This window comes from Prosopis cineraria, unplaced genomic scaffold, assembly GCF_029017545.1.
Source record: "Prosopis cineraria cultivar Desert tree isolate PC_DT_omini unplaced genomic scaffold, ASM2901754v1 PC12, whole genome shotgun sequence".
In the NCBI taxonomy this organism is placed as follows: Eukaryota; Viridiplantae; Streptophyta; class Magnoliopsida; order Fabales; family Fabaceae; genus Prosopis; species Prosopis cineraria.
The window spans coordinates 25,145-39,026 of NW_026555343.1; the positions used below are offsets into that span (position 1 = coordinate 25,145).

General features: G+C 33.7%; 1 protein-coding gene across 2 annotated transcripts; it reads left to right on the forward strand.

The window, feature by feature from the left end:
• Positions 1-1,214: 1,214 nt before the first annotated feature.
• Positions 1,215-8,891, forward strand: LOC129288252 (bifunctional protein FolD 1, mitochondrial). 2 transcript variants are annotated; one of them, XM_054924759.1, is made up of 6 exons: positions 1,215-1,437; positions 1,673-2,188; positions 3,845-4,161; positions 7,792-8,028; positions 8,183-8,296; positions 8,605-8,891. In XM_054924759.1, the coding sequence occupies exons 2-6, from the start codon at positions 1,984-1,986 to the stop codon at positions 8,773-8,775; spliced, it is 1,044 nt and encodes a 347-aa protein (XP_054780734.1). In that variant the 5' UTR covers positions 1,215-1,437; positions 1,673-1,983; the 3' UTR covers positions 8,776-8,891. The 2 variants fall into 2 exon arrangements, with proteins under 2 accessions (XP_054780734.1, XP_054780733.1); XM_054924758.1 differs by having other exon boundaries at positions 1,219-1,437; positions 8,129-8,296.
• The last annotated feature ends 4,991 nt before the right edge of the window (positions 8,892-13,882 follow it).

Here is a 13,882-nt window from a genome sequence, read left to right on the forward strand (position 1 = left end):
ATTTTCAATACGTGCATATATTTATAAAAAGTCATAGAAAACATTAAAGATATAATTTTTACTTTATAAGATATCCAAACTAGCATTATCAAACAAAAAATAATTATTAATTATATTTTTATTTGTTTTATATCAAATTATCTATCACTTCATCTTACTAATAGGGCTAGTATTAATATCTTCTCCTCTTCAACTATTACATGACAAAAGGACAGCTTATACTTGCAACTTGTTTAAGGTTTATAACATCATATATTATAAGATTACGTTTCGATATTTTTATAATTAAAGAAAATGTTATCTTTATTCTTTTATTACATCCCAAACTTATTTTTTAAGGAAGATCTAATATTTAACTTTTAAAGTATTTCAAAAAAGATATAAATAATTAAAAATTTTAATATTGCAATATTTAATAAAATTTAATTTCTTAAAAAAAATTGAAGTAACAACTTATAATCTAGAAATTATCACACACACACATATATATATATATCAAAAATTAAAATTTTTTAAATTGAAAAATAATATTTGGATACTTAAGAAGTATTGGTGCATATTCATATCGTATACGATATCAGTATAAATATGAAAAGCAATTTAAAATTTTGATACTTCATATTGACTCTTGTAGAGATTTAATTTGCAAGATTAAAGATCTGAATTGAAATATATTTTGATAGGAAATGATTAAAATACCTTTTATTTTTTTGACAAATTAAATTAAGATTTTGACAAGTACGTTTCTTTTTTTAATAAGTCTGATAAGATTAAATATATGAAATATATTGTTAACAAGCTCTCCAAATAAATTCATATGCATTCACTATTGAAATGCAAGTTTTGCTAGAATATTAATGAATACATTGTATATTATAACAAGTCAACAAAATTAAATATTGTAAAAAAATATTATTAACAAGTTTTGTTAATGAATTAATAAATATATATTTGTGAAATGATAAGTTAAGGTTTTAATAACTTCACTTCATATTTTTAAAAATAATAGCATTTTAATCATTTACTATCAAATCATTTTTTCAGTCCAGTCAGTTAATCCTACAGTATATTTTTAGATTCTATTATTCTTCATTTGAAATTAAAACCCTACAAGATCCGTTATTGAAATGTTCCCCGTATGAACCGGTTTGGGCTTCCTAGAACAACAGACATGGCAGCATGTCCACATGCACGCAATGGAGGCCTAGCCAATATGTAAGTTGTAGCTGGACTGGACTAAAAGCTGAAACGGCCATCGCGGCCGAACTACCTGGGAGGCTGGGACATAGCGACAGCGAAAAACTAGTCTCAATTTCCCGCAGGTTTCCGCGCATTCCGACTGGTGATTACTGACTAGTTCTTTCTCGGCCATAAAAAATTTTCTAGTCTACTTGATTCTTCCAACCATTCGGCTTGTTAGTGCTTCCTTCTATTGAGGTTGACATCAAATTCTTAGAGAATGATATCTTTTGTGGTTCTTTTTTCTTTTTCACCTCACGTTTTCTTAATTGCTCGAATCAGTTAAGTTTTCAGGCAAAATCAGTTTGCTTTGACTGATGATTTATTTAGGGTCATAGGCAGATGATATTATTTATGTGGTTTCAGTAATTTCCAAGTCGGGTTTTTGAAACATTTATGTTTCCAATGCTGGTGATTGCCGTGTTATTTGTAGATTTGCCATGCAAGCGGAGGTTTTCGATACATAATGGGCTCTAGTATACTTCATGTGAAGCTATAGTAAGGCTCGACCAAGTAATGGGATAATCTTCATCAACAAGATCGCATGTGGTCCTTTCTTCTCTTTTTCATCCCGTTATACTGTTTCCTTATCTCAAGCAAATTCGCCTGGTCTTGTTGCTTAAAATTCCATGACTAACGTTCTTAGAGTCTAGCCTTGTCAGAGGGGGGAAGGGAGATGCTAGCGTTGTATGACCGGGGGTAGAAGTGGGGGAGAGAGGGTGATATACTCGCTGAGGGAAGTTGATGACAGGCATGATGGGCTTATTGGCGACGACATGGAAGAATTCTCTGAGAAGGAAGCTTCAACTAAAACCGATGGTTCTTCATACTGTAAAAGAAGGACAAAGGAGCCACATTTTAATGTCTCCACCTCTTGTGTCTCTGGACCTACCTGACATCTGGACTCCAAATTCATCACGTTTTAGTGTTTCATCAGTACACAAAAGCTGTAAGTAACTCTTCCCTTTTATCAAGGGTTTCCTCATTTTGACAATGCTTTTATTGTTTCAGTGAGATTCCTTTGATTGTTCGATTCTATAATATTTTATGATAAGATTTTATCTCTTACAATAAGGTTAATTGTTCCTTTTCATCTTTTACTTGATTGAGCAAAGGCTGGTATTTTGCAGTTGTTTGTAGGCTATATCAGCCAATATCATCTATCAACTGTGGAAGATAATATATGAGGTGGCCACCAACTCTGATGCTAATTGATAGGCATCCAAATGAGGTGGGGAAATCTTTCCCAAAAGTTAGATATTGATGAGGGTGAGATAAACTACTGAAGTGCACCATAGAGCAACCCATGCTATTCAATGTGGGATTTGGAATACCATACTGTTTTAGCTTCCACCAGAGATATTAATCAGATTTAGAGTTGTGGCATTGTAATTTGTTACAAATTACAAAACCACATAATACTCACAAGCAGGGAGAAAGTTGTCTTTGGAGATTGAATTTTACTCTGTTCATACTTTGTTAGATGGGTCCTTAGGAGTATTGGTGGGTTTACAAACAATTATACCAATATCCTTAGGCAAGTTAAGAGCATATCTTCTTTGGGACCTAGAAATTCGTTTGCCAGGCTAGACTACTTCAATCTCGAGGAAATATTTTAGAGTACAGAAGTCTTTAATCTCAAATTCCTTGCTCAAGACTTTATTAAGATTGATGATCTCTTCATCAGTATTTCCTATCACTATCATATCATCCATCCATATGTTTAGAACTGTAGTCTTACCACTAGTAGCTATAATAAAAAAGATGTGTAATTTGTTTGGTCTTGTGTGAGCCTAGGCTTTTTAATTGCCTTGTGAATCTTTCAAATCAAGCTTTGTCTTCTAACCCAGTTCAATAACAGCAATAAAAATGAAGCCCTAAAAGAATTCTTCTCGCTGTGCACAATTATCATTAAGATGCTTTGAAAAGTGTAGAAACTTAACAGCTTAATTGTTAGAATACAACACAAATTCTTAAGAAAGGAGGATGCTCAAAGGACCTCACAATAGTATAAAACTTCCTATCACAAGTGGAACAATGCTGTTTAGCTTCCTTGAGCTACTCATCAAAGAAAGCTATAGAGTTACCCTTGTAACTCAAGACCTCCAGTTTTGCTCTGTTATGATGCGAATTGTTTTAAAGTGGGATGAAAGGGGGTGGTGGAAGAATGTTTAGACTTCAATGTTGCTCAGATTTGATTAAAAAGCAATCTTCAAAAAAGTTCAGTCCTGGAATTGAAGTGAACACTGAGGTAATAGTTTATCAATTTAGAGTTTATACTTGAGAGTTTGAAACTGAAAAAGGAAACCAGCATGGATACCTCGGAAAGTTATGCCTTTCTGTTAAACTTCACAGACAAGTCTGATAAATGGTACTCAATATTTTAGCAGGGTGTGCTGAAGCCCCACACCCCCCCCCCACCAAAAAAAAAAAAAAAGGAAAGGAAAGAAAAACCTTATCCAACTCGTCTCTCTAGATTGTGGATATGCTATGACAGTAGAACATTGTCTTCCTGGTTTTCATTTCTCATAACATGCATTCCAAATGTGCTTTTTCCATGTCTTTGTTTCTTAAATCACTACACTGACAAGGATGTTGGTCGCAGTTAATGAGCAGACAGCTAGATTGTTGGATGGAAAAATGGTTTCTATGGAAATCAGATCGAGCATAGCTGGTGAGGTAAGGCGGATGAAGAAGTGCACTGGGAATGTTCCCGGGTTAGCTGTGATTATGGTGGGCCAGAGATGGGATTCTCAGATTTATGTTCGCAACAAGATAAAAGCATGTGAAGAAGTTGGAATCAAGTCCTCTGTAACTGAACTACCGACTGACTGTACAGAAGCTGAAGTTCAGAATGCTTTGTTGAGATTTAACAAGGATCAATCAGTTCATGGTATTCTTGTGCAACTTCCTCTACCCCAAGTAATTTTCTGAATCTGTGACATAATTGGATAATACATAGACATTACTATGTGCTTATTAAAGGGGGGGGGGGGGCGCTACAATGAATTGATGAGTGATAAATATGAATATGACGGTATAATTAGGGATATGCATAATGTCTAGAGCTGATGCATACGACTGGCAGCAGAGGATATATTATGGAAATTAGACAATATTAAGTTACATAAACTACTTTTGAATTATCTTAATGTTAGTTTGGGATATTTTTTTCATTGTGATTTTATAAGAATAAATTTTATGAAATGAGTTCCAACTCGATAAAAATTTGCTCATTTTAAAATTTGTTCAGGTGGGCAGGTTTGGATTCAAGTATATTAGTGAAGGGGATGAGGCTTGACTTGTTAGGTTTTAGGTCCGGGAATGAGGGAAGTATTTTTTTTTTCAAAGTTTTGGGTTTGAGTACTATAATTCCCTACTCATAAAAGTCATACCCCACCCATGATGATCCCTTCAAGCAATAGTTGAAACTTGAAAGAAAGGGAATGCTTACATTTGTGTAACCATTACAAATGGATTAAATGCACAATTGATGTTTTTTTTGGTTTAATTACTTTGTTTGGTGTGGATTTTATTCCTTTTCTTTTCTTTTTAGCCTCAATAGTTCCCATTTCAAGGGTAGTCCTTACACTTGAAAAGTTGATAAGGACCTTACTGCAATGATTCACCACAAATCTGTTAAACAGATTAAATGACTTGGTATGATTAACCTTCAAGTTGATGACTGATAGGGCTTTTGTGACTCTCAAGCCAAGATTCTTCATAGATTTACATGTGCATTGACTCTCTAGGGTCTGGTCAACACCTATTTGTTGTTGTTGCCATAGACTCATGGCCTATTTGGATAATCCTCAAAAGCACATTCAAACTACATCTGTAATGTGCTTTTGCCAAATCTAACAAATAATTGGATCCCCCCAAATGTGCTTATGCCAAATGTAAACTGAAAACCAAACACACACCTAGCTACTTTGTTGACAAGCCTATAATAGATGGTCACATCAGTGATTCAACTAGCACTTTTGGAAACTGTAAGTACTCAATAATGGAATCTTAATGTCCCATTTGGGATCATTGAACTTGGATTTAGGAAATAGAAGTGGAAGCAGAAGCCAGCATTGGTTCTGTAGGGAAGTGAGTTCCATCAAAAAGCACAGGAGTTGATTCCTTTTTAGCTACAATGGAACTGGTCTGACTTCCATGGAAGTCACTTCATATGACTATTTTACCCTCAACCATTCAGTGTCCAGCGATCACCCTCAGCATCTCTTGTAGCAACGATGATGATGGTTTGCATAGTGCTCAACCTCTAGCATAGGTAGCAATGCTCCCCAAGCAATGGCGTATGATTTGTTCTTATGATTTTTGGTAGTCTCTTACTTACTGGGTCTGAAAACTGTTTCTCCATTTCAAACAGGGATGATGGAACCCATTTGCTTTTCAGTTCTGCTTTTCAGTTTTGGATTTGATGGTTCCAACTAGACATTGCTTTCTGTGTTCACACGATTGAATCTCTGTTTCATTTTGTTCTTTGATTTTGCAATTTCTGGTCTGTGATCTTTGTTTTCGGTAGGTGTTGGAATAAACTCCCTGTTTTACTTGCTGCATCTCGCTGCTTTGTTGTTTTGTAAGGGGACGACTTGTATCACGTTCTTGTATTTGCTGCGTATTTCTATAAGTGGGCGGTGTAACAGATTCAGTTATGCTAAATGAGATATACAGATTCCCCTTTCTCTATTTTTCTTTATCTTCTCCGCCTTCCATTCTTTCTCTATTCTCTGTATTCTGGTATTCTGAGCTTCTGATCCTATCCGTTTTTGTGAGTTTTGATTCTTCACATGATTTCTAGGGTTTGTGGTGGTCTCCTCTGGTTTTTGAACAATGATTCTTTGATTTATAAATGATTTTTGACCCAAAAAAAAAAATCTAAATGGTTCAATTGTCCTGGTTTCTGTGAATGCCAAGCACTTGTTCGGGGTTTGACGAGATTACTGGGGCAAAGAGTCAATGAGGATGAACAGATGGCATCCCTCTATTTTTTCAACAGATTGGGCTTCCACACACGATTTTTTTTAATAAAAACAATAATTGTTTCAGGGTTTTATTTTATTGAGATTGATTGTTTTTGGGTTTGATCATGTTGTGCTTGATTGCGTTTTCCTATTTGATTGCTTTTTTTTGTGACAGTTGCCATGACTTCTGGTGTTGGTGGACGTTGGTTTTGATGTCTGGGTTAGGGCTGTTATTTTTTCTTGGATAAGGGTATATTAGTCTTTGCATATTATAAATGCAAATAATAAAAGTAATACTAAGTCTTCATATGCATAATGAACATATTTTTAAGCCATAGCAATGAGCTAAGTAAACCTCTTTCCTTGATTTAAAAAAAAAAAAAAGAAAAAACATAGGCCCCATTTGGCATGTTGGAAGAGTGTTTTGATTGAATTGGAATGGAATTAGGTTTTAAAAGTATGTTCGGTATAAAAATAAAATCTTATATAATTTTAGTAAGTATATAAATTTAAAATAGGAAAAGACCAGAGTGCCCTCTTTCCAAAATAAAAAAAAGACCTCCTCTGTCCCTTTTATCATCCCTCTCCTTTCCAATCACTGACATCTTCGTCTGTTGCACAAAACCAGTGATAGCCATTACCCATCCTTCCACTGTCGCCCAAAACTAGCAGCAACCATTAAAATTCAACTTCCCTCTAATGTTTCACAAAGCGACTTCAAAGATTGATGCTTTAAACTTCATATTTAAACAATATTTGAAAATTTAAACTTCATATGTTAACAAATATTTTATTCAAAAATCGAGTGGAGGAGATCAATGCTTAATACTAAAGAAGTGTTGGCTGGAGAAGACTGAAGGTGGACATTGGAGAAGCTCGTCGTCGTTGTTTATCACTAGTGAGTAAATCATCGTCTAGCTCTTGATTCCATGGCAACCTATGACAAATAGAATAGAAGAGGAAGAAGACAAAGGAAAGGAGCTGCAGAGAAATCAAAACGTCTCGCACCAACGAAATGGCCTGTCCATCGCACAAAAGAGGTGGAGTTGATGGTGGGCAACGAAGGTGGAGGCAGTGATTTCAGATCATGACTGTGGTTGCGGAGTTTGACGACAATGGATAATGACAGTGCTTCCATCCTTTACTGTTGCCAACGACAAAGTGATGAAGTTGGGGATCAAGTGAAGTTCGACTACAGTGGATTGAAGAGTTAAAGGGTAAAAGAGAGACAAGGTTGAACTCTAGGTAGTCTAGCCCAATTCCATAGGGGGAAGGGCGGAACCCAATTCTAGCGTTTTTCCTAGAATCAGGATTCTTGGGATCCTAATTAATGTGTGCCAAACATCACTCTATCTAGATTCCTCCACCAATTCCTTTTACATTATCAAGATTCTACACTACCAAACAGGGCCTTAGAGTATGGTTTGTTTTGATTCAATGAGAAGTGTACTAGTCATAACTACTTGAAAAAAAAAATCCCATTAATCTAGTATTTAACCAATGGAATGTTGGCGATCATTAATTCTCAATATTTACTGTAGTTGATGTTTTGTGATTGACTTGTAAAAATTTGGAGCAGCATCTAGATGAAAGCAAAGTTTTGGATGTTCTATGCCTAGAAAAGGACGTGGATGGCTTTCATCCTCTTAATATGGGGAATCTCGCCATAATAGGAAGGGAACCACTATTTATTCCATGTACTCCAAAGGGCTGCGTTGAGTTATTGATTAGATCTGGAGTGGAGATCATTGGAAAGAAAGCTGTTGTGATTGGAAGAAGTAACATTGTCGGTCTACCTACATCCTTGTTACTGCAGGTAAATGTGAAACAGAGAGATGTAGATGAAGTAATGGTTTTTCCAATTATGTTGTTTTTCTGTGCATTTAGGAGGTATGATACTATTTTTATTGTGGCAGAGACACCATGCAACGGTCACTGTTATACATGCATTTACAGAAAAACCTGAACAGGTCACGTCAGAAGCTGATATTGTAGTTTCGGCTGCTGGAGTACCCAATATGGTCCGTGGCAACTGGATAAAGCCTGGTGCAATAGTCATTGACGTTGGTACAAGTCCAGTTGAGGTGACCACTTTAGCTTCTGTAAATCATAATAAAATTTGCTTTTCATCTCCAGCTTTGAATTTTTTTTTCTTTTGGGTAATAAGCTTTGAAATGCTTTTTACTCTCGGTATTTCTTCACATTTCATCGGTACTAATTTCTTTATTCCTTCAATATTTCTTCATATGTTTTAATAGGGTTTAGATATTATAATGATGGTCATAATATTTGAAACATTTACAAGTTATCATATTTTTTGTGCATGACCCAAAAAAAAAAAGAAAAAAAGAAAAAGATCTAATTTGTGTGTATATATTTAAAACATTGGCAGGACTCGAGCTGCGAGGATGGTTACCGTCTTATAGGAGATGTATGCTACGAAGAAGCCGTAAATGTGGCATCTGTCATTACTCCTGTTCCGGGTGGAGTTGGGCCTATGACCGTTGCCATGCTACTGTCTAACACTCTAGATTCTGCAAAACGCATGCTTGATTTTAATTGAAATATGAAATCGCTGTGCTGTAATGGTCATAGGTATATTGATTACTGATTTTTATCCCGTGTTAATCAATAAGCCAATTAAAGTAGTCATTTTTCAATATATAATGATTACTGATTTTGAGTACTTGTACTTAATTGATAAATAAATGGGATAATCACTCTAAAGTTTCATGAAAGTATTCCTTAAAGTTTTATGAAATTATCAAATAGCTGTCAGGTCTTTAGGGATTTGGTGGTGATTAAGTTTAAAAATATGATTATTGATTTGCCCTTTATTTGAAATATATGAAAATTATTATGTTTTTCACTAAACTTGTGAAAGCTCAAACCCACAATGGATGAATCTCTGTTCCTCTCTCTTGTTACTCTTGAAGTTTGTTGCCAACCACCTTTTTTTAAAATGGCATTGCCTTCGTCTTGTATGTCTTGGTTCGTTAGTCAATAGCTTGATAGTGATAGTGACTCATTTTGCTTTCTCATTTCAACCACTATGTTTCCATGCGTGGCACAATCTATTGTGCTTGAGAATTCCATTTGGCTTTTAAGTTTGAGGATTCAACCAGTTTCAACCACTAAAGGTAATTTTTTATTACCTAAACCATATCTTTGATCAACCCATTCCTTGGTTTTTGAATGGAGTAACACAATTCGTCAATCTTAAATCATGGTTTTTGATCAACTTTAGATTTGAGTATTGTCAATATTTGCTTAAATATCAATTTTTTCAAGCTTAAATCATGGTTTTTCTCATCAAGATATTCGTGCATTGACTACATGTTATCGCTTTTGCCTAAAAATCTATAATTTATACAAATTGGTTACTTAAGTTGATTAGTCTCTTGATTCTGTAATTTTAAATTTTTACTAATTTTTTCATTGATGACAACGGTTTACTCCATTGACAATGATCATATACTTCATTGATTAGTGAATCATCATGAGTTATAAGTACCATATATTTACTATAACTGTATACTCCATTGACTAGTGAAACAAAGTGAAATTACATTGACAAGTGTAGGTTATTACAGTAACAACAACTGTATAGGATAGTGACTACTAAATACTATATACTCCAATGACTAGTGAATTAGTGTAATTTACAAGTACCATATACTTTGTTGACTAGTGAACCAGTGTGATTTACAAGCATTGTTCCCTTATATGGATCATTTAAATGACATCCATCTATATAAAATACGGCTCAACAATCTCTTAGAAAATTGGATATAGAGCATCCATAAGTCATGAATAACCTCTTAAATCTATTATTTGTGGCATTCCATTTTGATATTGTCATCAGATTAGTTTTCATTAATCGATCACAAATCTAAGAGGTTATGCTATAAGAATCTTATGCACAACCATGAATTCCCTACAATGCTTTTTCTCTTCCCTTATAAGCTTGATTGTAGCTCAATCGCACACCACACTCTTTATACAAGTCTCTTGTGTAATGTCTATGTTGACATTATCACAATTCACCACTAACAATCACCATATTAATAATTAAAAAGAATTAAGCATTCATAAGCCTTAAATCAATTAAAAGGGTTTAAAGAAAATAAGATAAAATATGTGTAAAATCATTGAGATCCCGTAAATTTTTAAAAGGTATTTGAGCTCAAACATAATCTTTCAAAAATCATAATGGAAGCGTAAGAATTAAATAAGGCACCAAACACAGGATAAAAGAGCTGAAAACAAGTATATGTTATTACAGTAAGAACAACCATATAGGATAGTGACTATTAAGTACCATATACTCCATTGACAATAATTAGATGCCAAAATAGTCCCAAGCATACATGTTTTTTTTTCACCTTCTCACTCTTTCATGTAATCCATATTATTATTGTACCTTATTTTGTGGTGCAAGATTACCTGTATAGAAAGAAGGTAGAATACTTTAGGTGGCTACTAAATTATCATAATAACATGAAGGAGCAAGAAGCCATGTCCTTGTTACCAGGGTCTTAAGAAAGCAAGAAGAAGAACTAGAAGGGTTAGTTGAGTCATAGACTGACTGTAGGATAGTACTTGATTGATGATTATGTACTTCTTTATAGTTGGTCCATTTTGTATAGTTAACTTAGTAAATACTATTATGAATGTTGATTCCAAGTTTGTAAATATGACTAATAGTTTGTCATTAATATGGTTAAGTATATGGAGTAATATGGTGATATTGCAATAGTTCCCTTTAAAAATGAACAGGTTACTTTGGTCAAAAAAAATGAACAGGTTACAAGAATTTATTGACAACTTGCGAATGGCCATTGAATATAGAGCAACAACAACTGACAAGTGAGGCATTGGCAACTGACAAGTGTGAATATATTAGATGCAATAGTTCCTTTAAAAAATGAACAGGTTATAAGAATCTATTAATAACTTGCCAATGGCCATTGACTACAAAGTAACAGCTATAAAGTCTGACTGCAAGTTGTAATAGCTCCCTTATCTAATCAGAAATCACTAACAAATTCAAGATAATTAAGAGATTAACCCTAAGGAAGATTGTCAAGTTTGTAATTTAAAAAAATTAGGATCCCAAGTTTGCATAGTTTGAAATAAGTCAAAGTCATTCATTTAACTTTTAATCAAAGTCAAATAATATTTTATGGTGCCTATGCCATATTGCACTTTTTTACAGCAAACTTTGCTGTCATTTAATAGCAGATTCCAAGCAACTTCCAGCATAACTCATTTTTTCATTTGACTTTCAAATGAGATGATCTAGTTGTCTACAAAAAGCTCTTTTTATAAACTAGTTAATGGCACAGGTTTTACTTTCAAATTAAGTGACACCAGAAAGTTGGATACCTAAACATATTTTCACAACTTTTCACAATTTTCATAACCAAAGGGTGCCCAAAAACCCATACATGTGCCAATTGTCATTCCTAACATCAAGATCATACTTATTGGACCTAAGATTACCTGTTCAATACACCACACACATATAAATCACTATGTCAAAGTTTTACCCCTTAACCCCTTAATACCAAAAAATAGAAGGGGGGATTTTTTAGCATTGTATTTAAAATCAACATTCACAATCATTTTCAAATGAATATCCTTCTACTTGCATTAGTATTTTGACCCTATTAATACTTCAACAATTTACATACAACACTCTGGGCCCAAAAAACATCCCAATGTCATTAATAACCATATAGTGCAAGTTTATGCAAAACATATTCTAATTGACAATATTTAATCTATTACAGAAACTAAATGAATTAAGGAGGCATTATAATAGGAATGCTTGGATTCTTAAGCCTTTGGAGCCTTTTTCCTTTCTGTACTAAAGCTAGAGCCTATAAAATATTGAAAAAGATGGATGAATCTAGCTAATCAAGTAACCAAGGTATACCTAGCCTATATAGTTATATATCAATTGAATAAACACACAAAGTGAGTTAATTACTCCAAAACATATAATGGCATGCGATACAAGTTATAATTTTACAATTCATTTCACTTCCACATGTATCTCCTTAGGTCACAGAGTGCATTGCCACATGACATACAAACATGTGACAATGACCTAACTTATTATTAGGACTTGTCACAAACTTATGGATTTTAGCTAAACTTGATAAACTATGGGATGAGGCTATACCTTCGTGCATCGAAAGGTAGTCATAAATACCATATGGATTTTATCTACTTCTTTTCCTAAGCGAACTCGCACTAACTAATCATGCAATGTACAATGCTCGCTCATTTCACAATTTCATTTATTCAATATTAACGCATTGGGCTTATGATAATATGCTACCCAAGTAAGCATCCATATTATTTTCACAAATTTTCTTCACTTTACTAAATCATCCATTTCTTCATCAACACATAGCATCATATAACATAACATCACACTTCTCATCCCAAAATATGTTTATATTCATAGTTTTGAAAACCATTTTGACTTCAATTCCAAATTTCAAGTCAAAAATAAAACATTATGCACATACGCAATTCAACCAATCATCAAGGTTCATGACATGCTCTCATGTTCACAATTAAATTATACCTGATAATATACACATTGTCACAATTAACATTCAATTAACAAACAACTATTTAAAATAGAGTTCCCTCAGTTACCTTAAACTTCTGAGAGATTAAAGGTTTAGCCCTCAACAACTTGCTTCTAAACTTACTTTTCAAGCCCAAAGTAGTGCTCGAACAATTGATCCACAATTAATCAAGTCTAAACTCAATTACTAATACCAAAAACACATTTTCACTTTGGGCTTAACCATTGGATATATTAACTCTCATTAGCTCCTAATAGCTTTATTAAACTCTCACATTGTCTTTTATGGCTCGCTAACCAACTCTATCTACCATAATAAATGACATTGACGGCCATTAATGCACCCATAACTACTAAAATGTGTAAACTCATTGATAATAGGTTTAAATACCTCAAACAACTCTTATTAACTCCATTTAAATTAATGAGTTCATACTCATATTCTATATAGATTGAAAATCATCTTCCATTATCAAACCCTAAGCAAAAACTTCAAGAAAATGGAAGAAAAAGAGAGATTAGGACTTAGGAAACTTACCTTAAGTGTTTACTAGCTTTAAAATGCCCTAAATACCTTCCAAACGTGAATCCTAGCAGTTCTTCTTGCTTGCTCTTCATTTTCTCCCTTTTCTCTTTTCTAATTTTCAGTTTGTTCATGAGTTACTTATCAAAAAATTTGTTCACGAATTACTTATCAAAAAAATTTATTTGAGAGGTCCTCTTGTCCCTTTATCATATGTGCAATGTGATGGACGTGTTACATGTCATGTCATATGGCACAGAGACAATTTCTTCATGTTTTCTCCTTGATTTGATGCTTGGATGGCCCAACTTCATTTCGGACTTATAATTAGGGCTAAAATCACAATCAAATACACTTATTAGACCTCCCTAGCTATACATCACATTAAATTACTCAATTATCATAATTAAACTTGATTACTTCTTTAGTAATCCAAGGATTAAAATTTTGGGATGCTACTATGACTATTGACAAGTAAGGCATTGGCCATTAACAAATGCAAATATACTAGATGCAATAGTGTCCTTTAAAAATGAACAT

What these genes read in the sequence shown, in the direction of transcription:
- LOC129288252 (XM_054924758.1), top strand. Translation starts at nt 1,984, where the DNA reads ATGACAGGCATGATGGGCTTATTGGCGACGACATGGAAGAATTCTCTG. An exon ending in TGCAACTTCCTCTACCCCAA is followed by an intron (nt 4,162 to 7,791) that starts GTAATTTTCTGA and finishes AATTTGGAGCAG; the next exon opens with CATCTAGATGAAAGCAAAGT. An exon ending in TTGGTACAAGTCCAGTTGAG is followed by an intron (nt 8,297 to 8,604) that starts GTGACCACTTTA and finishes AAACATTGGCAG; the next exon opens with GACTCGAGCTGCGAGGATGG.